Source organism: Nerophis ophidion, linkage group LG11 (assembly GCF_033978795.1).
Source record: "Nerophis ophidion isolate RoL-2023_Sa linkage group LG11, RoL_Noph_v1.0, whole genome shotgun sequence".
NCBI lineage: Eukaryota > Metazoa > Chordata > Actinopteri > Syngnathiformes > Syngnathidae > Nerophis > Nerophis ophidion.
This window is the reverse complement of record NC_084621.1, coordinates 33,156,265-33,182,813: the sequence shown is the minus strand read 5'-3', so window position 1 is coordinate 33,182,813 and position 26,549 is coordinate 33,156,265. Positions and strand designations below refer to the sequence as shown.

General features: G+C 42.5%; 1 protein-coding gene across 3 annotated transcripts in view; it reads left to right on the top strand.

Annotated features, from left to right (window-relative positions):
* Positions 1 to 13,295: 13,295 nt before the first annotated feature.
* Positions 13,296 to 26,549, top strand: part of stx17 (syntaxin 17) — a 47,265-nt gene continuing 34,011 nt past the window's right edge. For all 3 annotated transcript variants that reach the window (XM_061915696.1, XM_061915695.1, XM_061915694.1), the window contains exons 1-3: positions 13,296 to 13,450; positions 16,974 to 17,137; positions 17,221 to 17,286. In XM_061915696.1, the coding sequence (XP_061771680.1) occupies positions 17,015 to 17,137; positions 17,221 to 17,286 (189 nt within the window). In that variant the 5' untranslated portion in view covers positions 13,296 to 13,450; positions 16,974 to 17,014. The remainder of the gene's footprint in view (positions 13,451 to 16,973; positions 17,138 to 17,220; positions 17,287 to 26,549) is intronic.

Sequence of the window (26,549 nt, the reverse complement as noted above, 5' to 3'; positions counted from 1 at the left end):
AGAGGAAACGGAATTGGAAGGAGTATCTTCCTGAGTTTGTGATGGGTTATAACAGTCACATTCACTCCTCGACGAGATACTCCCCGTTTTATCTCTTCTTCGGCCGAGATGCACGACTGCCTCAGGACATTCTGGGGGGAAAGGACTTGGAGCCCAGTGACATCGACAACCTCGATGATTGGGTCCGCGACCACCATGAGAGGCTGAAAGTGGCTGCGAAGGCCGCCGGGGACGCAGCTCAGGATGCATCACGGCGACGCAAACGTCTCCACGACCGGAAGTCACAAGCTGCACCTGTTCGATCGGGCGATCGAGTACTGCTGAGAAATCATCGACTAAGGGGAAGGAATAAGATCCAGGACAAGAGGGAGCCAGAGCCCTATATAGTTGTCAAGCAGAACCACCCTGACATACCTGTATTCACAGTCAGGCCTGAAACAGGTGGGCCGTCAAAAGGTGTGCATCGAAACCAGATGAAGCATTGCACATTTCATACACCTGTTAAAGACGTAGTTACTCCCAGGCACAAGAGAGCAGCATCTGGTTCAGACACTGACTCTGTAGGGTTTGTTTGCATTCCTTGCACTCTTCACAATACACCAACACCAGGTGAGGGTATTGGAGTTAGTCAAAGGGAATTGATGGATGTGGAGCCAGAGGCAGTCTTTAGCGGGAACCAGGAGGGGGGGTTGGATCATTAAATTGGGGGTGCCTCTAATGCTAACTCTGGGGACGGGTCTGCTTTGGGGGGTTTATCAGAAGATGCAGATAACTCAGAGTCAGATAATGAGTCTATGATAGTGAGGCGTCCACAGAAGAAAACTAGGGGTCAGTTACCCGTTAGGTATCGGGAAGGGTATGTTCTGCAGTGAATTGTCTTTCTTTTGTCATGTTTTGTGTCTTGATATGTGATATGTGATTTTGTTTTACACTGTGAAAAATGTTTTGAAAAGGAATTAATGTATGTTTACTTCTAGCCTGTGTTCTTAAGCTGTAAGCAAACAGGGAAGTCTATGATGTGGCAGGGTTCGGAAGGGGGGAATGTAGGTGTACACCTAATATTGTGCACATATTTCTTTATGCATCTCTAATAACCTGATATCCCTCAACATTTTTTCATCCAATCGCATCCAGGACCTAGGTAATAGACTCGGCCAATCAATGACTTGCTGGCTGGCGGACTGGCGAATGAGAGGAGAGGAGGGGCGGGACAAGGAGAGAGAGGGAAAAACAGAAAGAGACGAGAGATGGCGGCACCTGAAGAGCCCCGAGGCTGACGAAGATTTACTGACGAAGATTGGCGATAGGAGCAACGGTAAATAACAGTTTAGCTCTTAGTTACCGCGTGCCTGACAGGGTAGTCTGGTCTACGGAACTGTTAAGGGTTGAGTGGCGTGTGGAAGAGCGGAAGACTCCATGCTAACAACGCTAAAGACTCGTCCGCTATTAAACCAGCAACAAGTATAAGTTGTGTAGTGCGAGGCACACGTCCTCGTTAGGTAGGGAAAAGTGTCTTTTTTATTCAAGTATATTACTAACCGTCGTCAACGTGGGAGTCTTGTCACGTCAGAGAAGGATGACAGCCAACCTGTTGCCTGCTGCAGTACAGACGTGTTTGTGGCTCGGCCCCCGCTCTCCCCCTCATCCTCTCATGCCAGTAATATACGGTGCGGTTGGTGAGTAAAAAGACTTCCCTGCCACACATAACTCCACCATTTGGACCGGACATTGCGCTCATATTGGAAACGGGCGATTTTTGTTTTTTAACAGTCGTCACAAACGGAACGTTACGTTGGACAATCCAACCCAAAAGGAACTTTGAACTGAATGTGAACAATGAAAGAACATTGTCCATCCATCCAGAACATTGTATACTGTGAAAACTGTGTGAGACTGTTTTTGGGTTTGCTATTAATAGTAAGGGTACTGTGTGTGCATTGTGTTCACAAGCATATGACTGCTATTTGTCCATGTAGGATTTTTGCTGGGTTTTTTGTGTGTGTTATTGTGGCACTCTAGTGAAGTGAAGGTGGGTGAACACAACGTTTTGGGTTTCTATAGTGGTTACAGACGATTCGAGAAATCAATCCTATAAGTCTATATTTTGTTTATATATTTGTTCTACTTTTCTCCCTTATTTAGTATTAGGGTACTAATACTAGTTTGATAAATAATAATCTTTTTCAACTTTCATGATACTAATTGTATTGTGAAGTTTTTCCTTTCCCTGAAGTAGGGGCGTCTCTTCCTCTTTTCTGGAGTATAATAGTTAGGGGGAATACAGTAAGTCCCACACACTGACACTTACGTACTTATTCTGTACTTTAGGTTCTCACCGTGACAGGTTCAAATCCTAGAGCCTAAGCTATTGTGTTCTGACTGGACAGGCAGAGTGGACACGAGACTCATAGGCCTGGGGGTTAGGGATTTAGCTCCTCTAACTTCCTGCCATTCAGGGAAGAGCGATTTACCCCTACTAGGCAGACGTAGGTCCCGTCTGTTACATTAGTAAGACCTTCACTGTTTAAATGTCCATTTCTCTGTTGATGCAATTGTTGATGACTGAAGTACTGATATCAAACAAAGCTCCTCATCACACCTCCTAGATTGTAAATAATGTAAATAATTTAATGTATATACTATGATGATTAACTTGTGTGATGACTGTATTATGCTTATAGTATATATTTGTACCATGAATTGATTAACGTGGACCCCGACTTAAACAAGTTGAAAAACTTATTCGGGTGTTACCATTTAATGGTCAATTATACGGAATATGTACTGAACTGTGCAATCTACTAATGAAAGTTTCAATCAATCAATCAATCAGAGATGTTCTAGTCAGCAGCCCCTCCCCTCTCCCCTCCCCCCTCTTCCTTCTCCCACACACAACACAGGAGTTGACGACTGCAGCATGAGAGGTTAACTGGCGATGCCACGGGCGCAGCATAACAACAACAAGAGTGTGTTGTTGCCAATGCTATAGCCGTGGCTAACAAGCGAGCTTGCTCGGTGACTGACTAACGACATCGTGTCTATGGTTTGGGATTATTTTAAAGTGTGTCTGACGGATAAAAAACTGGAAATTTGCAATGACTGCAAAAAGTTGGTTATGCGAGGAGGAACCAAGACGTCTTCCTTTAATACGAACAATTTGATCTCCCACCTCTTCAAGAATCATAAGGAGATACACGATCAATAAAAATGGAAGATGGATGAAAAGCAAACACTGAAAAAAAGTAATACTGCCGAGAAAAAAACAAAATACAACAAAAACCACCCCAGGGCGAAAGCCCACGTTGTGGTCAGGGACAACGCAAGCAGTATGGCAAAAACTACGGTGGAGTTTGGTATGGCAAGTCTGCCCTGCATGGCGCACACTTTGCAGCTTGCAGTGAACGGAGGTGCCCTGTTTCAAAGCACCATTTCAGAAGCTCTGGCTGACTGCTAGGCCACTTCAAGCACTCACCACTCACTTGCAGCACATTTGTGTTACTCATACAAATACGTTAGAGCAGGGCAGATTGAGACCAGTTTATATTCCCTGTCATACAGTATGCCAGACAGTCTTGCACTAAAGGAGGACTATGTTATTGTTTACTTTATTACTCTAGTATACTCTGGACTGAAGCTGTGTGCCTTCATTGTTTTTGTAGCTGTTGTTTTGAGGCATGTTTAAAAAAAAAATGCACTTTGTGAAAGTCAAAGTATAGTATTTCCCATAGTTGTAGTCGGTATCAGTATTATCTCAGGGAGAGCATGTCCCAAATTCCAAGCTGCTGTTTTGAGGCACGTTAAAAAAAATTATGCACTTTGTGACTTCAATAATAAATATGGCAGTGCCATGTTGGCACTTTTTTCGGAATCGGTAATTAAGAATTGGACAATATCGGAATATCGAATATCATTATGTCCATTATCGGACATCTCTAATATTGATGCAATATTCAAAGCTTGGCGTTCTGAAGGATGACTGTATTTAATAGAGGAAAATACCATTGTAAAATATGTGGAATATGAGTACCTTTATGTCAGTATAGTAAACATGATGGTTGCATGGAAAATGAGCAGGCCACTAATCCAGAAAGATGGCTGATGATTACGCCTGCTTTAAAGAAGCAGGTGGTAAGAAGTGATGGGAGCAGCGTGCTGACTTCCTCTCCCGCTGACAAACTTCCTGGATTAGAACCAAATGGATGACACCTGAGTCCTGTGACTGAAAACACACACACACGCACATGCACACACACGCACACAAACTAATCACGCTGCAACCCCGGTAGTCCCCTGAAGTGGATGAAGACTATAGCGTGTGCATTGACAACCTGAATATGGTTGGCTCTTTTTTTTTTTTTTTTTTTTCCAGCAGTAACAGGCAGGGAAGTCCCCTTGTGGTCGGGAACGGTGTGCATCAGTGCCGTCCTTTGCCAGGAGGAAACATTGTGTGTGGGTTGGCCTGAATGTCAAAGGTAAAAGGTGGTGAAGAAGAGGAAGTGGAAACATCAAGATGGCTCATGTCAGAGGAGGGGAATCCCACTTATTACAACACAGATATGATTTGCTGATTTCAATTTGTTGTCAAGATAGAAGTTTGTTTTGGTATTTTTTGATAAAGCAGACATTATTAGAGTCTATCTGGGCCATTTGCTTTAGGTAACTCTCTAAAAAAAATAAACTTACATTTGTCTTTTTTCAACTCGGACAATAAACATATTGAACTACTCTAAAGGGGTTTTGACCCATCCAAGAATTTTTTTTTTTCACAAGATTTCTAAATTCAAAATGAATCATTGTGGTAACACAAGTGCCTTTTTAGCATAGATATTAATTGCAAATTCATGAAATATAGCCACATGTTATATGTGCTAAAATAGTGTGATGACACTTTACAGTGATTCAACAAAACAAAACAAAAAAATCCATCCATCCATCCATACATCCATTTTCTACCGCTTGTCTCTTTCGGGGTCGCATGGGGTCGCTGGAGCCTATCTCAGCTGCGTTTCGGGCGGAAGGCAGTGTACACAGTGTACGCTGTGAGTACCTTGAAGGTAGAAAAGCGCTATACAAGTACAACCCATTTATTTATTATTTACACCCTGGACAAGTCGAAATTAAGCAAAAAATTATTTATGTCAAAGGTCTTCAACAGGTGATCTGTAGCGATGCTGCATGGGGGCTGTGAAATGTATTGTTTGAGTAGACCTAAGAAAAAAAAAAAGATCTTATTGCTTCCACAATTTTTCCACAACTTTAAATGTTAATAGATAAATATTAAGTTTGATTCAAACCCACTGTTGTTTATTTTAGAAATGGCCACCCTACCCACTGTGCGTTGCAGGTTTAAATTAAGAACATCAATAAGTAGTGGCCAACTTGCAATTAGAGGCCCAAGGTACCAGTGAGTAATTAGCGCACTTGTTGCCAGCTAGCAATGAGCACACTAGTTGCCTTCTAGCGATTAGCGGTACTAGTTTACATCTAGTGTTTAGCAGCCCTCTGTACCTGCTGGCAATTAGCGGCCCTAGTTGCTAGCTAGTGATTAGCAGGATCAACACTGTCGTATTTTAGTACAAACTGTATTTTAATTATTGCTCAATAACAAAGTACATTAAGGCCCTGTTCGATTTAAAATACAATTATATACAAGATATATAATATAAGTAGCGAGTCCCTGCTCTATCTGTCTCTGCATCTGTCATAGGCCTGGAAAACACTGAATACTCTTGAAGACCCCCCTTACTTTATAGTGTAAGTTAAATATTAGGTGATTCATGTAAAATGATCATCACTTGATAACAATCACAATAATACATTGTCATTTTAATTACTATTATCATTAGTATGAGCACTGCTGGTTAAGTCTACTTCTTTTTTTTAATCTAGTGACACATCTGTTTTGAACTTGAATCAAGGGGTCCTTATAATAATAATAATAATAATAATGGAATAGATTTATATCGCGCTTTTCTATTGTTAGATACTCAAAGTGCTCACAGTGAAGTGGGAACCCATCATTCATTCACACCTGGTGGTGGTAAGCTACATCAGTAGCCACAGCTGCCCTGGGGTGGATTGACGGAAGCTTGGCTGCCAGTTTGCGCCTGCGGCCCCCCCGACCACCACCAATCATTCATTCATCATTCATTCACCAGTGTGAGCGGCACCGGGGGCAAAGGTGAAGTGTCCTGCCCAAGGACACAACGGCAGCGATTTGGATGTAAATAGGTGGGAAGCGAACCTGCAACCCGCAGGTTTCTGGCACGGCTGCTCTACCCACTACGCCGTGAATTGCTTGTTTTGTTTTGACAATTCAAAAGAGCACATCAAGGTATTTTAAAAGGCTAATTTATAATTCATTTTAACATTGGAATTTATGTGTGTTTTATAACAAGTGGAAGAAGATAAACTTTAATTAAAAATAGTGTCATGATACACAAACTTTATTTTTGAAAGAAAAAAAAAACATATCTAAGTTGACAGGTAGCCTTCATTTAAATTTGTATTCACCTACAGTTAATACATTTTCATCCAAACTTTTAAGTTGGCTAATATTCAAACCAAATTAAGTTAAAACAAAATTAATAGGCTAGCAACATGTCGGACCAAGAACACATTGACACTAGACACGCTGTGGTGTTGCTGCAAGAAGATCCTGAAGAAGTTGCTACCCCAAATCCCCATGAGCCGAGCACAAGTCAAGCAGTGAAAGAAGAGGGCTTAAGGAAAGGTACAAGATCCAGAAAACTCACTGAGAAAGGCCAAGCGTTTCATGAGGAAATGGTGAGCAAGCTTCAAGCTCGATTAAACGCCCGTTATGAAAAATGGAAATCTACTGCCAAACAAGCAAAAAGAGCAATTAATGCATCTGATATAGCAAGCTTGCACGGTCACATTGCTCGTATACAAGAAACTTCTGGTGAAGTCATACAAGCATATGAAGAACTACGTAGTCACAAAACTCCTGATGGAAACACTCGCCGCAGAGTTGACACATGTGATGCAGTTTCTCAGAAAGTTTTCCAACAAGCACAAGAGAATCTTGCAGCAGAAGAAGATAAGCGAGATCAAGACAAGAGGTCATTTCAATGGAGTGAAACTCGCTACACGTTTATTTTAGCAGCCTCACAAATATCCAAAAATTCAAGTAGTAGATGTTCAAGTCAGCTGTCTGCAAAAAGGCAAGACGCAGCAGCAGAAGTAGCTGCAGCTGAAGCCACTCTGTTGGTCTCATTGTATAAATGTTATATAATTTCATAGTTGATTATAATAAATAAATACAATGTATAAATATTCAGTTCATATTTACATATAATATGATTAAAAATATATTTTATTTGGTCATTTCATGCAGGTATATGTTAACTTTATTTTTGTTACAAAACCCATGTAAATTGGAGATTAACATATTTTTGTTTCCGGTTTGGTCACAATTTTGGGGGGACAAATAATATGTGACGGAATAAGGGAAGCAGCATGAGACAGCAAACATTTGATGGAAGAGGCTAATGAAGTCTCGGCTGCAAGCGGGTGGTAGCCTTGGCAGAAGACCACCTGGGGGTACAGCGGGAGAAGGCTGCGGCGGAGCGGAGTGGCCAGTACCGGCGCGGCGCAGAATGCGGCCACCACCAGCAAAGGGAGCCCAGCCATGGCCCAGGCCACGAAACATGAATCTGCTTTCTCCTCCTTAGGGCCAGGCCGCGGCAGACACTGCGTTTCACCCGCAAACGGCGCTTTGAATGCCGGGGCAGGTGTGCTGGAGGTGCGGACGTCTAGGTCACCTGCAACGGGAGTGTCCAGCGATGGAGGTGGGGCAGGTGATCCGGGTGGGTGACCCTCCAGCATCCTCCCCCGGACCGGGAGAGACATACTATGTACCGGTAAGGATACAAGGGATTATACACCGGGCGATGATGGATTTGGGCTGTGAACAGTCTATGATTCACCAAAACCTGGTTCGACCCGGGGTATTGAGTAAGGTTGCACGGGTGCGGGTTAAATGTGTGCATAGGGATATTCACACTTACCCCGTTGTGGAGATGGAAATTTTTTTCAGAGGGGAAAAATATAGTGTTTAGGTGGCTGTAATTTCGCGCCTAGCGCACCCCTTAATCTTGGGAACAAATTGGTCAGGATTTAAGGGGTTAATAAAGCAGTGTGCAGGGGTGCGTTCATGGACGGTAGGGAAAGGGGATACCCGCGCTGTTCTCATCGGCGACGCGAGATTATCCGACGCTGCCGAGGGGGAGGGGGAAGGGGACTTCCCAGGAGGTTTCCCGGCTCCCCAATGGTGCCCCATGGATGATTTTACACTCGAGTAGTCTCGAGATGACACTCTGCGTGCGACCTGGGACCAAGTGATTTCGATAGATGAGTAGCGGGTTCGCCCGGGAAATACGCGGGACAGATTAAACAGAGTGAGCCGTGACACTCAGACAGGGGAGGAAATCACCCAATTGTTGGTACCAAAAAGCCATTGGGAAAGGATTTTCCAGGCGGCACATTTTAATCCGATGGCAGGGCACATGGGCTATGATAAAACACTTAATCGGATAATGGCCCGGTTCTATTGGCCAGGCATTCGGGCAGATGTGCGCCGTTGGTGTGCGGCCTGCCCGGATTGTCAACTAGTCAACCCCACGGCCACCCCTAGAGCACCTTAGCGGCCATTACCACTCATAGAGGTCCCGTTTGACCAAATTGGCATGGACCTTGTCGGCCCATTTTACCCGACCACCCAGGGATATCGCTTTGCACTAGTACTGGTGGATTATGCAACGCGCTATCCCGAAGCAGTGCCACTGCGCTCCATCTCTGCAAAGAGTGTCGCATAGGCACTGTTTCAAGTTATCTCCCGAGTTGGATTCCCGAAAGAGATTCTAACTGACCAGGGCACGTCCTTCATGTCACGCACGTTAAAGGAGCTGTACGGTTTATTGGGGATCAAATCTATTCGGACTAGCGTTTACCACCCACAGACAGATGGGTTGGTGGAGCGGATGAATAGAACTTTGAAATCCATGATCCAGAAGTTCTTACACGAGGACAAATCAAATTGGCATAAATAGTTGGATCCCCTGTTATTTGCAGTGCGGGAGGTTCCCCAGGCCTCAACAGGATTTTCTCCATTTGATCTATTGTTCGGCCGGAAACCGCGTGGGGTACTGGACCTAGTTAAAGAAAGCTGGGAGGAAGGTCCAAGCCCCAGTAAAAACGAAATTCAGTACGTCATGGACTTGAGAGCAAAAGTCCACACATTAGGGCACTTGTCATGTGAGAATTTGCTCCAAGCCCAAGAACGTCAACAGCGCCTGTATAACAGGGGGGCGCAACTCAGACAATTTTCACTGGGAGAGAAAGTACTTGTATTACTCCCAACATCCAGCTCCAAATTACTCGCCAAGTGGCAAGGACCCTTTGTGGTCACACGACGAGTAGGCTACGTGGATTACGAGGTCAGGCGGTCTGACTGCGGCGGGGCAACACAAATATACCACCTCAACCTACTAAAAGGTTGGAGGGAAGCGGAGCCTGTCTCCATGGTGACGCCGATAGCGGAGAGCGAGGAGCTGGGGCCGGAGGTTCCCCCCTTCCCCGGCCCTCCCCTCTCCGCTGTGATAAACATATTACGCTGTCCCAGAAAGCAGACGTGGCCAAATTGCAGCAACATTTTGCTGACGTGTTCTCCCCCCAGCCAGGCTGCACGACTCTCACCCAGCATCACATGGGACCAGCCCAGGTGTGACGGTGAGGTCCCGCCCCTATAGGCTGGCCGAACACAAACGCAAAGTAGTCCGGGAAGAATTAAAAGCCATGCTGGAATTGGGAGTGATAGAAGAGCCCCACAGTGCATGGTGCAGCCCCATAGTTCTGGTAGGGAAGAAAGATGGGTCTGTGCGGTTCCGTGTAGACTACCGCAAGGTGAATGATGTGTCACGTTTTGACGCCTATCCAATGCCCCGGGTCGACGAGCTCCTGGACCGGTTGGGCATTACTCGTTTTTTTACGACACTGGATTTGACTAAGGGCTACTGGCAGATTCCCTTGTCTCCAGAGTCCAAGGAAAAAACGTCATTCTCTACTCTGGAAAGGTTATACCAATTTGTGACCCTTCCGTGTGCTAGTTTGGTTTGCCCGCCACATTTCAGAGACTCATGGACCGGGTGCTGCGACCCCACGCTGCATATGCCGCCGCCTATCTGGATGACGTCATCATCCAGGGGAACAGCTGGGTGGAGCATATGCAGAGAGTGGGGGCGATACTCGAGTCCCTGAGGCGGACGGGGCTCACCGCCAACCCGGCGAAGTGCGCGGTTGGCCGGAGGGAGGTACAGTATCTGGGGTACCACTTGGGGGAAGGCCAGGTGCGGCCTCAGGTGGATAAAACCGCAGCAGTTGCGGCCTGCCCGACCCCGAAGACGAAAAAGGAGGTGAGGCAGTTTTTGGGACTGGTGGGCTACTACCGGAGGTTTATCTCCCGGTTTGCGGACCTGACGAGCCCATTAACTGACCTCACCCGGAAAGGTGCCCCAGATCTGGTCCAGTGGACGGAGCAGTGACAGCAGGCAATCGAGAAGGTAAGGAAAGCATTTCGCGAGGACCCGGTACTGCACATGCCTGATTTTACTATCCCGTTTTGTTTGCGGGCAGATGCGTCGGGCAGAGGACTGGGAGCCGTTTTATCTCAGCAGCTGGGGGGGGCACCGACCATCCGGTCCTGTATATCAGCAGGAAACTTTCGGAAAGGGAGGCCAGATACAGCATGGTGGAGAAGGAGTGCCTCGCCATCCGGTGGGCGGTCGGTGCCCTCCGGTACTACTATCCATTCAGCCTCTGCTCGGACCACATGCCGATCCAGTGGTTCCACGGCATGAAAGATGCCAACGCGCGGATCACCTGGTGGTGTCTCGCTTTACAACCTTACAATTTCAGAGTGATCCATAGGCCGGGAGCGCAGATGGCCGTGGGGGACTTATTCTCCTGCGCTCAGGTGAGGGGTGGGGGAGGGGGGTAGGTGCGGCTGGACGACGCCCCCGCCTAAGTCTGGCGGTGGAGGTATGTGGAGGGAGGTTGTGATAAGCACACTGCAGGTGTAAAGGTCAGCGACCCCGTTTGGGCTGCTGGAGACAGCGCACCCTCAGACGGGGGCGCGGCATAGGCGGGACGGCGAGATACAGCTGGCAGGTGGTACGCATGAATTTAATCAACTGGTGTCTTTAACAGTGAGCGGTCAGCGGAGGAGGTGAGGATTTCGGAGGGACTGAAAAGTGGAGAGAGAGAAAGAGCATGAAAATTGACAAAAAACATTTATTAAAAACCCTGTCAACCCTGAGCAACTGGCGTCCAGCGTATATCTGTGGGAACTGTGAGTAGGAGAAGTCTACACATGCAAACGCAACACAGACAGATCCTGAGCCCGGGATTGAACCCAGGACTACTCAGGACCTTCGTATTGTGAGGCAGACGCACTAACTCCTCTTCACTGTGTGTGTGTGTGTGCGCGTGCGTGTGTGCGTGTGTGTGTATATATATATTTATGTGTGTGTGTATTAATGTGTATATATATATGTGTATATATACATATACATATATATCCATCCATTTTCTACCGCTTATTCCCTTTTGGGGTCACGGGGGGCGCTGGCGCCTATCTCAGCTACAATCGGGCGGAAGGCGGGGTACACCCTGGACAAGTCGCCACCTCATCGCAGGGCCAACACAGATAGACAGACAACATTCACACTCACATTCACACACTAGGGCCACTCTAGTGTTGCCAATCAACCTATGCCCAGGTGCATGTCTTTGGAAGTGGGAGGAAGCCGGAGTACCCGGAGCATTCACGGGGAGGACATGCAAACTCCACACAGAAAGATCCCGAGCCTGGATTTGAACCCAGGACTGCAGGACCTTAGTATTGTGAGGCAGACGCACTAACCCCTCTGCCACCTTGAAGCCCCATACATATATATATATATATAAATATAAACATTTATATATATATATATATATATATATATATATATATATATATATATATATATATAAACATTTATATATATATATATATATATATATATATATATATATATATATATATAGTGTTGTGCAGTGTTATTTTTATACTATTGTTATCTCGCTGCCATGTTATTAGTTTATTAATGTATATTTTTTTGCATATATTTTACAATATATCTCAAACTATTGTTTTTTCTCTCTCTCTTTTTTAAGTGGTGTTAATTTTCTCCAGTGTGGACCCCTCTAAGGTGACGTTTTTCCTCAATTCTCAGTGCCATGCTCTATTGTAAATGTCAATGGGGCATGTGCATGAAAAGTGCTATATAAATAAAGTTTTTTTGACTGACCGATTGCTTAAAACATTTCTGAAGGATTATATCTCATTGAAATGGAGCTGTGATAGGCTCCAGCACCCCTGCGACTCCTAGAGGGACAAGCGGTAACAAAAAATGGATGGATATTTCAAATTTTAAGAAGCGGCAACAGGCAACAAGTGCGATTTTGCCCGTGTCAAAGGTTCAGTTCAGTTCAGTTTGTGTATTTTGAACATTCATACGCTACAATGTAATGCACCAGATATTTCCAGTTGTTTCATTACACCACATCCGAAAAGGAGTACGAAGAAGCAGAGCTTATTTAATCCTACTCCTTTTCATACCATAGAAATTTTATTCAATTTCGTTGTTCTTTGTAACAGGACAGTGATCAAATAAATTATAAATGAAAACACTAAATTGGCCCTAGTGTGTGAATGTGAGTGTGAATGTTGTCTATCTGTGTTGGCCCTGCGATGAGGTGGCGACTTGTCCAGGGTGTAGAGCGCCTTCCGCCCAATTGTAGCTGAGATAGGCTCCAGCGACCCCAAAGGAAATAAGCGGTAGAAAATGGATTGATGTAAAAATAATATACCATAGTAAGCATACAAATATTGAATGCAAACAAATAATCTTTGTCTCAAAAAAACAAATATAACAAAAGAAGAAAAAAAGGTTCAAGATGTAGTTTAAAGTATTACTTCACATGCCTTCCTTAATTATGCAATTTTATCAGTATACAATACTTTTCTCAATAAATATAATGTTTCACAGTACATCTTTTTCGTGAAGTTATACATGTAATGATAATGAATCAATTTTATATCAGCTTGCCTGTCAATTCCACAATATGCAGATTAATTTGATAAGCAGCATAAGTTGTGTTTATTATGAGGGTGTCGTATGTATTCCTTAATACGTATTACTCGGTTGTCATGCGGAACCTTAGTTGGCGTCACCGCTGTTTTAGGTCGGACGAGTCCGCCAACGCCCTCTTCCGTTGTTTACAAATAACACTTTTCAAGAAATGTACCACACAGTCACTAATGGCTTTTTTCAATACAGCATGTAAAGGTGAAACTTAATTATTGGGGAGGTAAAATATTCTTCATAAGGTAAGTGTGACCTTATGTTCTGTAAGAGTCAGTATTTTAGGTTAGAGTCTTCTTGTGTTGTGAGCTCGCTTATCTATTAGAGTAGCTTCGTAAACGTTTATATTTTTAATTAAATATGATTTAAAAAAATATTATAAATATTATTATTAACGAACTATTAAACGTCATTTATCTTATCTTCATTTCCAAACGATATTTATGTCCCTGGTTTGGTGAACAAAATCTTACTATTTAGAATAGTGGTTCTTGACCTTGTTGGAGGTACCGAACCCCACCAGTTTCATATGCAAATTCACCGAACCCTTCTTTAGTGAAAAATAAAATGTTTTTTTTTTTTTCAAATTCAAGACAAAGTTTTATGTTGTTGGTAACACTTTAGTATGGGGAAAATATTCTAAGTAACAAAGACTTAAGTTAGAGTTTTTTGGACACTAGGGGAACATATTCTAAGTAACAAAGACTTAATTTAGAGATATTTGGTTAGGGCCAGGGTTAGAGGATTAGGGTCATAATAAGGCAATGCCGAATAAGGCATTAGTAAGTAAAAATGGTAAATGGTTGTACTTGTATAGCGCTTTTTTACCCCTTTTTAAGGAGCCCAAAGCGCTTTGACAGTTTTTCCACATTCACCCATTTACACACACAGTCACACACTGATGGCAGGAGCTGCCATGCAAGGCGCTAACCAGGACCCATCAGGAGCAAGGGTGAAGTGTCTTGCTCAAGGACACAACGGACGTGACTGGGATGGTATAAAGTGGGGATTGAACCAGTAACCCTCAGATTACTGGCACAGCCACTCTACCAACTTCGCCACGCTGTCCCTAAGTACTTAATAGGGCCAATATGTTACTAATTTGCATGTTCATAACCAACTAATTAACGGTAAATATGTTCCCCATACTAAAGTGTTTCCATGGTTTTTTACTGGTGCAGAAAATGAACCGTGCATGAACACCTTGTTCAAAGAACAAAACCAACACAGTGCATGAACTCAAAACAAATTACACACCTGCAAATCAGTGTGACTTCTGCTGTTGGCGTATCCGTAATAGACCGATAGGGAGAAGTTTTTATTTACACGATGAGTCGGGTGTGTCTTGACCTCCGCCGAACCCCTAAGCCCGACTCACCGAACCCCTAGGGTTCAATCGAACCCAGGTTAAGAACCACTGATTTAGAATGACAGCATGTGAATTTAAGGTGGTGTCCAGTCCAGCTGTGTACAAGTCTACCTATTTGATCTTGTATTTTATGGCTTGAAACGCTATTTGTAAGAAGGAGTGTTGTTCCTTTGGTTCTAGATAACAATTTGGATGAGAATCAAACGTTCTCATCTTTTAGCTACAGTTTTTGGTTCTTTTATAAGCCTTACTAATGATGACCTGACCCGATAAGATTTCACAGAAGCGTCTGAACATGCAAAATGCGATATTCCATCTGAAATTTAAATTGTTGGCAAATGCGTAATCTAGATTGGATCCGGGGCTTCACGGTGGAAGAGGGGTTTGTGCGTCTGCCTCACAATACGAAGGTCCTGAGTAGTCTTGGGTTCAATCCCAGGCTCGGGATTTTTCTGTGTGGAGTTTGCATGCGTGGGTTCCCTCCGGGTACTCCGGCTTCCTCCCACCTCCAAAGACATGCACCTGGGGATAGGTTGATTGGCAACACTAAATTGGCCCTAGTGTGTGAATGTGAGTGTGAATGTTGTCTGTCTATCTGTGTTGGCCCTGCGATGAGGTGGCGACTTGTCCAAAGTGTACTTTATGTTCAATTGTATGTTCCTTTAAACATACAATTGAACCAGTTTTTGTCGACTTAAGCTGTAGTCGATATATCCAAAACTTAAACTATAGCCGGGCTTCACGGTGGCAGAGGGGTTAGTGCGTCTGCCTCACAATACGAAGGTCCTGCAGTCCTGGGTTCAAATCCAGGCTCGGGATCTTTCTGTGTGGAGTTTGCATGTCCTCCCCGTGAATGTGTGGGTTCCCTCCGGGTACTCCGGCTTCCTCCCACTTCCAAAGCCATGCACCTGGGGATAGGTTGATTGGCAACACTAAATTGGCCCTAGTGTGTGAATGTGAGTGTGAATGTTGTCTGTCTATTTGTGTTGGCCCTGTGATGAGGTGGCGACTTGTCCTGGGTGTACCCCGCCTTCCGCCCGATTGTAGCTGAGATAGGCACCAGCGCCCCCCGCGACCCCAAAGGGAATAAGCGGTAAAAAATGGATGGATGGATGGATTGGATCGGGATTAAATTTGGCTCCACCGGTTCAGTTCAGTTTCAGTTTATTTCAAACGTTTGCTTTTCCCTTCATACTAACATGTAATATTTACGTATTTTGCTCATTGTAAGCATACCGCTGTTGAGTAATTTCACAGGCGCACTACAATGTTCGCTTTTCCCTTCAATAACAACAACTACAAATCATGACAGACTTCAACTTTGGAACAAACAAGGATCCAGAACCTTCTAAATTTGAGCCTGACTATACAGAGGATGAACTACGACTTTTAGAGTCTGCATGTTAAAATGCAAACTACGAACATGACAAATCAATCACTTACTGTACAATGTATGCTTTCAATGGCATGTGGACTAATGGGGTGTTCATATATTCCCATTTAAATGAAGAATTAATTACAATCCTACCCCAGGTTTAAAAAAAAAGTTGCTACCAAAGAGCTTCTTTTCGTGTCTTTCTTGCCATCCCGGGTGTAAATGGGATGTCAAAGTTGACCAACTTCTCGGTTTCTGGCCACAACCTTTTACTATTCTGGTGAGAGGCATGATTTATAATCTAGATTTAGGTTTTGCCAATTTCGAGGCAAAGCAGCAGCAGCTCTGTATGTCAATAGCTGCATAAAATAGGTAGCGCTTTGTGATCACGGCACCGCTAAAAATTGTTAATCTGCCTTAGCACTTCAAATAACAATATCGCTAATACTTGGTTAATATTCAGTTAAAGAGATGTAAATGGAGTATTGTTGGCAGTTTTTAAATTGTTTTTTAAAAGGGCTTCATGGGCAGAGTAGTGTATTCCATTAGCTGCATTTTAACCACCTCTTACCTGCCATATTTAACTAATTAGAATGCAAAAATAAGATCACATTTGTTTTTGTCTTACATAGGGATTGTGAATTATAGGAAAAAGTTTAGAAAGAAAAAAATGCAATTCCCCTTTAACCGCACTCTAACCATCCATCCATCCATTTTCCTAACCGTTGGGGGCGCTTTTGAGTACAACATCTGGGTACTGTTGGCCCAATTCATTTTGTTGTGCTTCTCAGTGTGAACACAATTGTGCACTCAAAATGCAAAGTGAGACAAAGCTTATCAATGTTAGTAGTTTGTTTTATCATTCATGTGGGGATTCTCACTATGAGTATATCCTCATAACATGTATAGGAAGTTATACATAAAGTAAAATCCATGCCCTATAGGATTTGAAAACAGCAAAAGGGGAAGTGTGTAATTTGTTTTGCCAAACATACTCCTGGATAAATTATTCTGACCTCTGCAGAGATCAAGCACGGCTGGTGCGTCACGTTGGCACAAGTTCCAATGGCGGAGGAGGCGACAAAACTGACCCTGAGACGCCTGGAGGCCCCCATCCACAAGTTCATTAAAGTGGCTCTACCCACCGACCTGGAGAGGCTGCAGAAACACCACAACAACGTGCTTAAGGTTGGCCTTAATGCCGCATACAGTTGCAGTCTCACATCCGAAAAATCTGATCGTGTCTGAGGATTTTTGCTTCATCTTTGCAGTATCAACATAGCCAGCAATGGGACCGCCTTCATCAAGAGCACATAAATGCCAGCCGAACGGTTCAGGTATATTAATATGGATTTCAGCCTGTAGGGGTGGAAACTTTAGAATATCGTGCGATACAATATTCCTGAATGTCAACATACCTGGTCGGCCGCTTTTGTCGACATTAAAATTTGAGAGACAAAGCTTAATGGCTTTGGAAAATGTGTCAGTTTATGGCAACATACAGTAATTACACACATAGCATTAAAACATGCAACCAGTGACTTTTTATTGACTGCACAGTTGGTTACAAAACAAAAGCCTGGCACTATTACCCTGGATTCTACCACAGCAACTAACAAATTGCAACCATTAAATATACATTTTTATATTTTTAACCACCTAAATAAACATTTGCACGTATGCAAATGCTTTGTCATTGTAGTCAACAACAGTACAGCAGGTCTGATGGATAAGAGTATAGAATGTCATATGAAAACATCCATCCGTCCATCCTTTTTTGTACCGATTGTCCCTTTAGGGATTGCGGGGCAGCAGCCTATTCCAATTGCACTCGGGCGAAAGGCAGCGTACACCCTGGACAAGTTGCCACCTTATGAGAATCGTCTAAATAAAAATATGCACAAATTGATAAAAAAACAAGGAAACAAACAGCCGTTGTTTAAAAAATAATTTTATTATCATTCAATTTCATTATTTGTTTAACCACGGCCACAAACAAATGTGCAAACAATGGCTATAGTTTTATCCATCCATCCATTTCCTACCGCTTATTCCCTTTTGGGGTCGCGGGGGGCACTGGCGCCTATCTCAGCTACAATCGGGCGGAAAGCGGGGTACACCCTGGACAAGTCGCCACCTCATCACAGGGCCAACACAGATAGACAGACAACATTCACACTCACATTCACACACTAGGGCCAATTTAGTGTTGCCAATCAACCTATCCCCAGGTGCATGTCTTTGGAAGTGGGAGGAAGCCGGAGTACCCGGAGGGAACCCACACATTCACGGGGAGGACATGCAAACTCCACACAGAAAGATCCCGAGCCTGGATTTGAACCCAGGACTGCAGGACCTTCGTATTGTGAGGCAGACGCACTAACCCCTCTGCCACCGTGAAGCCCGGCTATAGTTTTAGTTTTGGATATATCGACTACAGCTTAAGTCGACAAAAACTGGTTCAATTGTATGTTTAAAGGAACATCTGCCTTTGTCTTAGCTTTGTGTTAGCACATTAGAGTTATAGGTATTAGTATTGATACATTTCAATGCAAAGCGGTTGCTTAGCAACCAAAAGCTACGCAAAGGGTTTGAAGCTGTTTTAAATTTCTTCTGACGACACTGAGTGATGTAAGTTGACAGACTGACACCTCAAGTTGATCTCTGAACGGCGCAAGGTACGAAATTGTGGACATAGACATTTTAAAAGTGCTGCAAATCGCTAAAGAAGCAACTGCCTTTAGCGAGCTGATACAAGCTGCTAAAGAGACACCGACGTTAGCGAGCGGCTGCGATATCAAAATCTAGAAGAAAAACTTGAATCCCGAAGACTTCGGTGTCATCTGAATCAAATGAGTCTCTGGACACAGGACACAAAGGGAATCAAGACTTGATGTTGCATATAGGACACGATGGGAAGCAAAAGTTGATGCTACAAATAATAGTCAATGACATAAAAATGCAAGATTAGATCACATAGCAGACATGGAAATAGTAATAAGAGTACTTAAAGCAAATCCCAAATCAGACCTTGAAAGAGAAATAAGAGAATTTAAAAAAGATCACCAAGCAGATCTGGAAAGAGAAACAACAAAACATAAAGAAGATCTGTGAAAAGCAACATCAGAAAACAAAGAACAGCTGAGAAGTCTGCAGGAAAATATAGAAAGTCTGCAAATTCAGAATAATAACATGAGAAGGGATTTTCAGGAAATGCATCAAAAAGTGAAGATTATCCAAGAAGAAATTAGTGCAGTGAAACAAAACATCAACATGCTGAGGAATATCGTAGATGATATGGATTAGGATAAATGAATGAATGTTTTCATTGTGACAGGGCACCAAATTAAACCAACATCCTACGCGAAAGCTGTAGGCGAACCAGATGAAATGGATGTTGCCGGAGCAGAACAGCAAGTGGTCAACTTTTTGCAATTAAAGGAATTTGAAATTTTTTTTTAATTAATAACATTGAAACATGCCTGCGAAGAGGTGGCGTCTTGTCCAGGGTGTACACCGCCTTCTGCCGGATTATAGTTGAGATAGGCACCAGCGCCTCCTGCGACCCCTAAGGGAATAAGCGGTAGAAAAAGGATGGATGGATGGACATTGAAACATGCCTGCGAAGAGGTGGCGTCTTGTCCAGGGTGTACACCGCCTTCCGCCGGATTGTAGCTGAAATAGGCACCTGCGCTCCCCGCGACCCCTAAGGGAATAAGCGCTAGAAAAAGGATGGATGGATGGACATTGAAACATGCATCCAACTGAATGGGAGAAACAACACCACCACCACTTCGGTCATCCTCGTCAAACTAGTTAACAGAAAATCTACAATAGCAATGCTTAAACAAGGAAAGAAGCTGAAGGGTACAAATGTGTACATGAATGACTACCTCACAAAACGTAATGCTAAAATTGTGACTTGAAAAAGCAGGAAATAATTCAGGGAACTTAGAGCACCAACTGTAAAATCTACATCAAGCTGAATGGATGTACTTGCTGTCTATTACTACATCAAGGACCTGGACAAATATTAAAGTTGACACTGCTTCCACAACAACGATGATAATTGAGTCTGACAGAAAACAAGCACTTAAATTCAAAATCAACACTACTACTACTGTATGTTCCAAAGGACCACAAAACAGGAAGACCTAGATTCAGTAGTGCATCCACCTACACTTCTAAAGATTATTGAAAGACAATCAAAGATTGTTGAGAAACAAAATATGGAACTGAAAAACTTCCGCTACAAAGACCATAAAAACAGGATTTTGATAAGGATGTAAATCCAGATAAAATTTTCTTCTCCCACATCATTAATAATTGTTTTTATTATACAGATGAACAATATAATAGCAACATCAAATGTGATAAATTGTCAATTATTAATTTTAACAGCAGAAGCTCTTATGCAAATTACAACAACATGAAGCACTTTTTAGAACAATTCAATGAACCCTTCAAAGTGATCGCTGTCAGAGAAACATGGATTGATTATACAAATGGAATGGATTTTGATCTGGAAGGATATGAGCTAAATTACGTCAACAGAACCAACAAAAAAACAAAGGAGGAGTAGCTGTGTACATGATGAAGAACCATATATACATATGCATATATATATATATATATATATATATATATATATACATATATATATATAATTAAAAGAGTAAGTGAAATAAAAGTTATATGTGCAATAATTGATGTTAAAATGAACTGAAAGTCTCATATAAAAAATATACAACATAAAAGGTGGCTAGAAATACATCAATAATAGATAAAGCTAAATATGTATTGGACCAAAAATCACTTCATATTCTTTACTGCTCCCTAGTGTTACCATATCTGAGTTATATTGGGAAATAACTACAAAAGTACGCTTAAGTCACTAACCTTGTAGCAAAAAGATCAGTTAGAATAATACATCATCTGCTGTAGAGAACATTCAAACCCTTTATTTATTGAATTGAACATATTGAAATTCCACGACATAGTGAACTTTCAAACAGCTAAAATTATGCACAAAGCAAACTATCTCCTGCTACCCAAGAATGTAAAACAATTCCTAACAAAAATAGGAGAAATACTACCTCAGAAAAATGTAACTTAAAACATATGTATGCACGTATATCACCTTTAGTATATTCCATATCTATCTATCCATCCATTTCCTACCGCTTGTCCCTTTTGGGGTCGCGTGGGGTGCTGGAGCATATCTAAGCTGCACATGGGCGGAAGGCGGGGTGCACCCTGGACAAGTCGCCCACTCAGCGCAGGGCCAACAGAGATAGACAGACAACATTCAAGACAGACAACATTCACACTCACATTCACACACTAGGGCCAATTTAGTGTTGCCAATCAACCTATCCCCAGGTGCATGTCTTTGGAGGCGGGAGGAAGCAGGAGTATCCGAAAGGGAACCCACACAGTCACGGGGAGGACATGCAAACTCCACACAGAAAGATCCCGAGCCCGGGATTGACCTCAGTATGTGGAATTAAATTATGGAATGGATTAAGTAAAGACATCAAACAGTGTACTAATATGATTCAATTTAAGAAACTATTTTTAAACTCAAAGTGTTAACAAAGTACGAAGAAGAAAACCTTGATAAACATTTTGAACTTATTGATAATATTATTAATATTACCATATGAAATACAACTTACTTCAATATTTATGTATTTATTTTTAATGTTATTATTTATAGTGTATTGTGAATAAATTGAGAACAGTTAGTAAACAAAAGTGTTAGGAATTGTTATGTAATGGAAAAAGGGTAGGATTAAATAAGCTCTGCTTCTTCGTACACCTTTTCGAACATGTTGAAACGAGAAACTGGAAATTGTGATGTATTATGTTGTAATTGTATGCATGTTCGAAATAAACTCAAACCATCACTATAACCATATAACTATTATTTTTCTTTCCACTATGGTCTGATTTGTGCTAAATAGTGTGTGTGTGTGTGTGTGTGTGTGTGTGTGTGTGTGTGTGTGTGTGTGTGTGTGTGTGTGTGTGTGTGTGTGTGTGTGTGTGTGTGTGTGTGTGTGCCACACCTAATTTTGTAAGCCATGTAAACGTTGATGTTAGCTGGCTGTATAGTGAATTCTTCATAGTACTCGACTTATTTAATAACTTACTTATTTATAAGATTGATTGAATCTTTCATGTTTGCGTCCAGGTGATATCTTTACATGCTTTCTAAACGTGCTTATTTGTTTTTAAGGATGTAATTTCTCACGTTGTAGAAATTTCTGACAAAGTATGACTGCAGATGTGTAACATTAATTTTATCCATGAAATGAGACACATATTGCTTAGTTTCATTCAAGCAGGAAGTTAACTCAGTTTAAAGGTTCAAAACATCAATACAGTGTCCTCCATTGTGCGAGTGATGTTAAACCTGCCAAGGAAAATTATATTTTTACGCCTCAAAATTTACATCAGGGCCAAACTTTTGTCATTACATTCCCTTTACTAAACGTACAAGCAATTTTGTACGTGTCATACAAGTGTAAAAAGAACGTAACCACTGTCAAATTAACACATATAATATATAATGTTGTTAAATACATCCAAACACTGTATATGTATCAGTGACCTTGTGGTTACAGGGTCCGCCCTGAGATCGGTAGGTTATCCGGAGTCATACCAAAGACTATAAAATAGGACCCATTACCTCCCTGCTTGGCACTCAGCTTTAAAGGTTGGAATTCGGGGTTAAATCACCAAAAATGATTCCTGGGCACGGCCACCGCTGCTGATTTACATTTTATGTGTGGTGTTGGAGTTGTCCAACTTTTTGTGTGGCCATAAAAGCATTAGTGGCTAAGTGCCATGAGTGTGTCTGTTGGTGCAAATGAGAGAGAGCGAGTGGCTACTGTTGAAATGACAGATGACAAAGTGTTGCTTTAAGCCTGTTTTGTACAGCAAAAAATTATCGGTTTTGCTAGATATAAGTTTTTTACTAATGTTTTTGGTGGGGTTACGGCCGACAAGAAACCGTTTTGCTTGGTGTGCTTGAAGCTCATTTAGAATAGAATAGAATAGAGTTTTATTGTCATTATTGCAATGAACAGGTTCAAAGAACAACGAAATTGGAGCAGATCCTCCTAAGGTGCATACCTTGTAGGTTGTCACTAAAGGCATCAAAACTATGACACCTGTGAAGTGAAAACCATTTCAGGTGACTACCTCTTGAAGCTCATCGAGAGAATGCCAAGAGCGTGCAAAGCAGTAATCAAAGCAAAGGGTGGCTATTTTGAAGAAACTAGACTATAAAACATGTTTTTAGTTATTTCACCTTTTTTTGTTAGGAACATAGCTCCACATGTGTTCATTCATAGTTTTGATGCCTTCAGTGACAATCATCAGGGTTTCCCGCAGCGCTTCGTTGTAAAGGCAGCCGCTTTGACAACAAAGAGCCACTGCCTAAACTGAAGTCTTAACACGCTGCTTAGCTTAGTTCTGCCTCTGCCTCTGTCAGTAGTCTCTGCAGCACCCAACATTGTCCCACCAACACAACCATCTGATTGGTTAAACGCAGAGCGGTAACAGCCAATCAGCAGTGCGTATTCAGAGCTCATGTAACAGCCAATCAGCAGTGCGTATTCAAAGTGCATGTAACACCCAATCAAAAGTGCGTATTCAGAACGCATGTAACAGCCAATCCGCAGTCCGTTTTCAGAGTGCATGTAACAGCCGATCAGAAGTGCGTATTCAGAGCGCATGTAACAGCCAATCAGCAGTGCGTATTCAGAGCGCATGGAGTCAGTGCTCAGGCAGGCAGAGAGGAGAGACGGTGGGATGAGCAGAAAGATGTTTAGCAGGTGAGCATAATGCAGCGGACTCTCCCCAATTGATAATAAACACTTCCAAGTCAACTACTAGTAACATCAGGATGAGCCCATTGACGTTCTAGAAACATAAGCGTCAGCTCAGCTCGCTCGCAGACCTTGAGGTGAAGGCTAATTAGCTTTTAGCAGAACGTTAGCTCATTGTGGGGTGTGTGTGTGTGCATCCGTGCGTGCGTGCCCGCCCCACATTAAGCGGACAGCAAAGCTCTGTCTGAGAGAAAGACAAGCATTATTGACCAACAGTTAAGTTATTTTACTTTACCTTTTTCTGTGTTGAAGCAGCAAAAAAGGACATTATGTTAAATGAAGAGATTCCTGAAACTGTCTCTGATAGTTGATATAATATGTAACTGCATCATAAACCCGACATGAACTCCATGGTGTTCAGGAATGAATAGTCTCTCCTATTGCTATTGTACTATTTTTTCAGCTATAGTTACAATAATCAATAGTAATGTAGCAGCTTAGTTTTGAATGGCAGGGTCCCTGCTATCACATGTTGATAAAAATATAACATTTACATAATCAAAATTAACTACAGACTTCCCAACTGCTGTATTAAATTAAGAATGATGAGTTGAACATATGTCAGCATGTGGACCTACTTTTAACTCTTTTTTTTCAAACGCTTATTGCAAACGCTTACTTACAGTAAGTCCTTAATTTGACTTTGTAAGTCATTATTTTGACGTAGTAAGCTATTATATTGTCATTATTTTGACTTAGTAAATTACTAAGTCATAATAATAACGTACTTAGTATCTCAGGTAACTAGGACTGTTTTGTTTTTACTTTACGTAAAAAATATCGGGATATATATCGTATATCGCCATTATGCAAATGGAGAGGAAACCAAAAGTTGTAGGCTTCTTCACGCGACGAAGCTGGCCAGCCTATTTAACCGCAGTCTGTAGTCTATTGCCCCCCAGGCTGTGGTGACAGCGACGAGGTGGAGACGTGATGGCGACAAGCCGAGTTGCACCGATCCTTACACCCACCCTTCCCCGGTCTCCTCCCCCTGGAGAGTCACCACCTTAACTAACACATTTTCTGGGGGAAACACTGCAATCTACAATGTAAATAGTCATGAAAATAAAGAACATGCAACACATTGAATGAAAAGGTGTGTCCAAACTTTTGGCCTGTACTGCATGTATTAGGCCTACACGATTAAGGGAAATTAATATTAGATAAAGCTAAATATGAGCTATGTGGTCTACATACCCCGTTTCCATATGAGTTGGGAAATTGTGTTGGATGTAAATATAAACAGAATACAATGATTTGCAAATCCTTTTCAACCCATATTTAATTGAATGCTGTACAAAGACAAGATATTTGATGTTCTAAGTCATAAACTTTTTTTTTTTTGCAAATAATAATTAACTTAGAATTTCATGGCTGCAACACGTGCCAAAGTAGTTGGGAAAGGGCATGTTCACCACTGTGTTACATCACCTTTTCTTTTAACGACACTTAATAAACGTTTGGGAACTGAGGAAACTAATTATTGAAGCTTTGAAAGTGGAATTCTTTCCCATTCTTGTTTTATGTAGAGCTTCAGTCGTTCAACAGTCGGGGGTCTCCGCTGTCGTATTTTACGCTTCATAATGCACCACACATTTTCGATGGGAGACAGGTCTGGACTGCAGGTGGGCCAGGAAAGTACCCGCACTCTTTTTCTACGAAGCCACGCTCTTTTAACACGTGCGGAATGTGGCTTGGCATTGTCTTGCTGAAATAAGCAGGGGCATCCATGAAAAAGATGGTGCTTACATGGCAGCATATGTTCTTCAAAAACCTGTATGTACCTTTCAGCATTAATGGTGCCTTCACAGATGTGTAAGTTACCCATGCCTTGGGCACTAATGCACCCCCATACCATCATAGATACTGGCTTTTGAACTTTGCGTCGATAACAGTCTGGATGGTTCGCTTCCCCTTTGGTCCGGATGACACGATGTCGAATATTTCCAAAAACAATTTGAAATGTGGACTCGTCAGACCAAAGAACACTTTTCCATTTTGCATCAGTCCATCCTAGATGATCTCGGGCCCAGAGAAGCCGGCGGCGTTTCTGGGGATGTTGTTGATAAATGGCTTTCGCTTTGCATAGTAGAGCTTTAACTTGCACTTACAGATGTAGCGACAAACTGTATTTAGTGACAGTGGTTTTCTGAAGTGTTCCTGAGCCCAAGGGACGGCGTGGCGCAGTGGGGAGAGTGGCCGTGCGCAACCCGAGCGTCCCTGGTTCAATTCCCACCTAGTACCAACCTCGTCACGTCCGTTGTGTCCTGAGCAAGACACTTCACCCTTGCTCCTGATGGGTGCTGGTTGGCGCCTTGCATGGCAGCTCCCTCCATCAGTGTGTGAATGTATGGGTAAATGTGGAAGTAGTGTCAAAGCGCTTTGAGTACCTTGAAGGTAGAAAAGCGCTATATAAGTACAACCCATTTATTATTTATTATTATGTGGTGATATCCTTTAGAGATTGATGTCGGTTTTTGATACAGTGCCGTCTGAGGGATCGAAGGTCACGGTCATTCAATGTTGGTTTCCGGCCATGCTGCTTACGCGGAGTGATTTCTCCAGATTCTCTGAACCTTTTGATGATATTATGGACCGTAGATGTTGAAATCCCTAAATTTCTTGCAATTGCACTTTGAGAAACGTTGTTCTTAAACTGTTTGACTATTTGCTCATGCAGTTGTGGACAAAGGGGTGTACCTCGC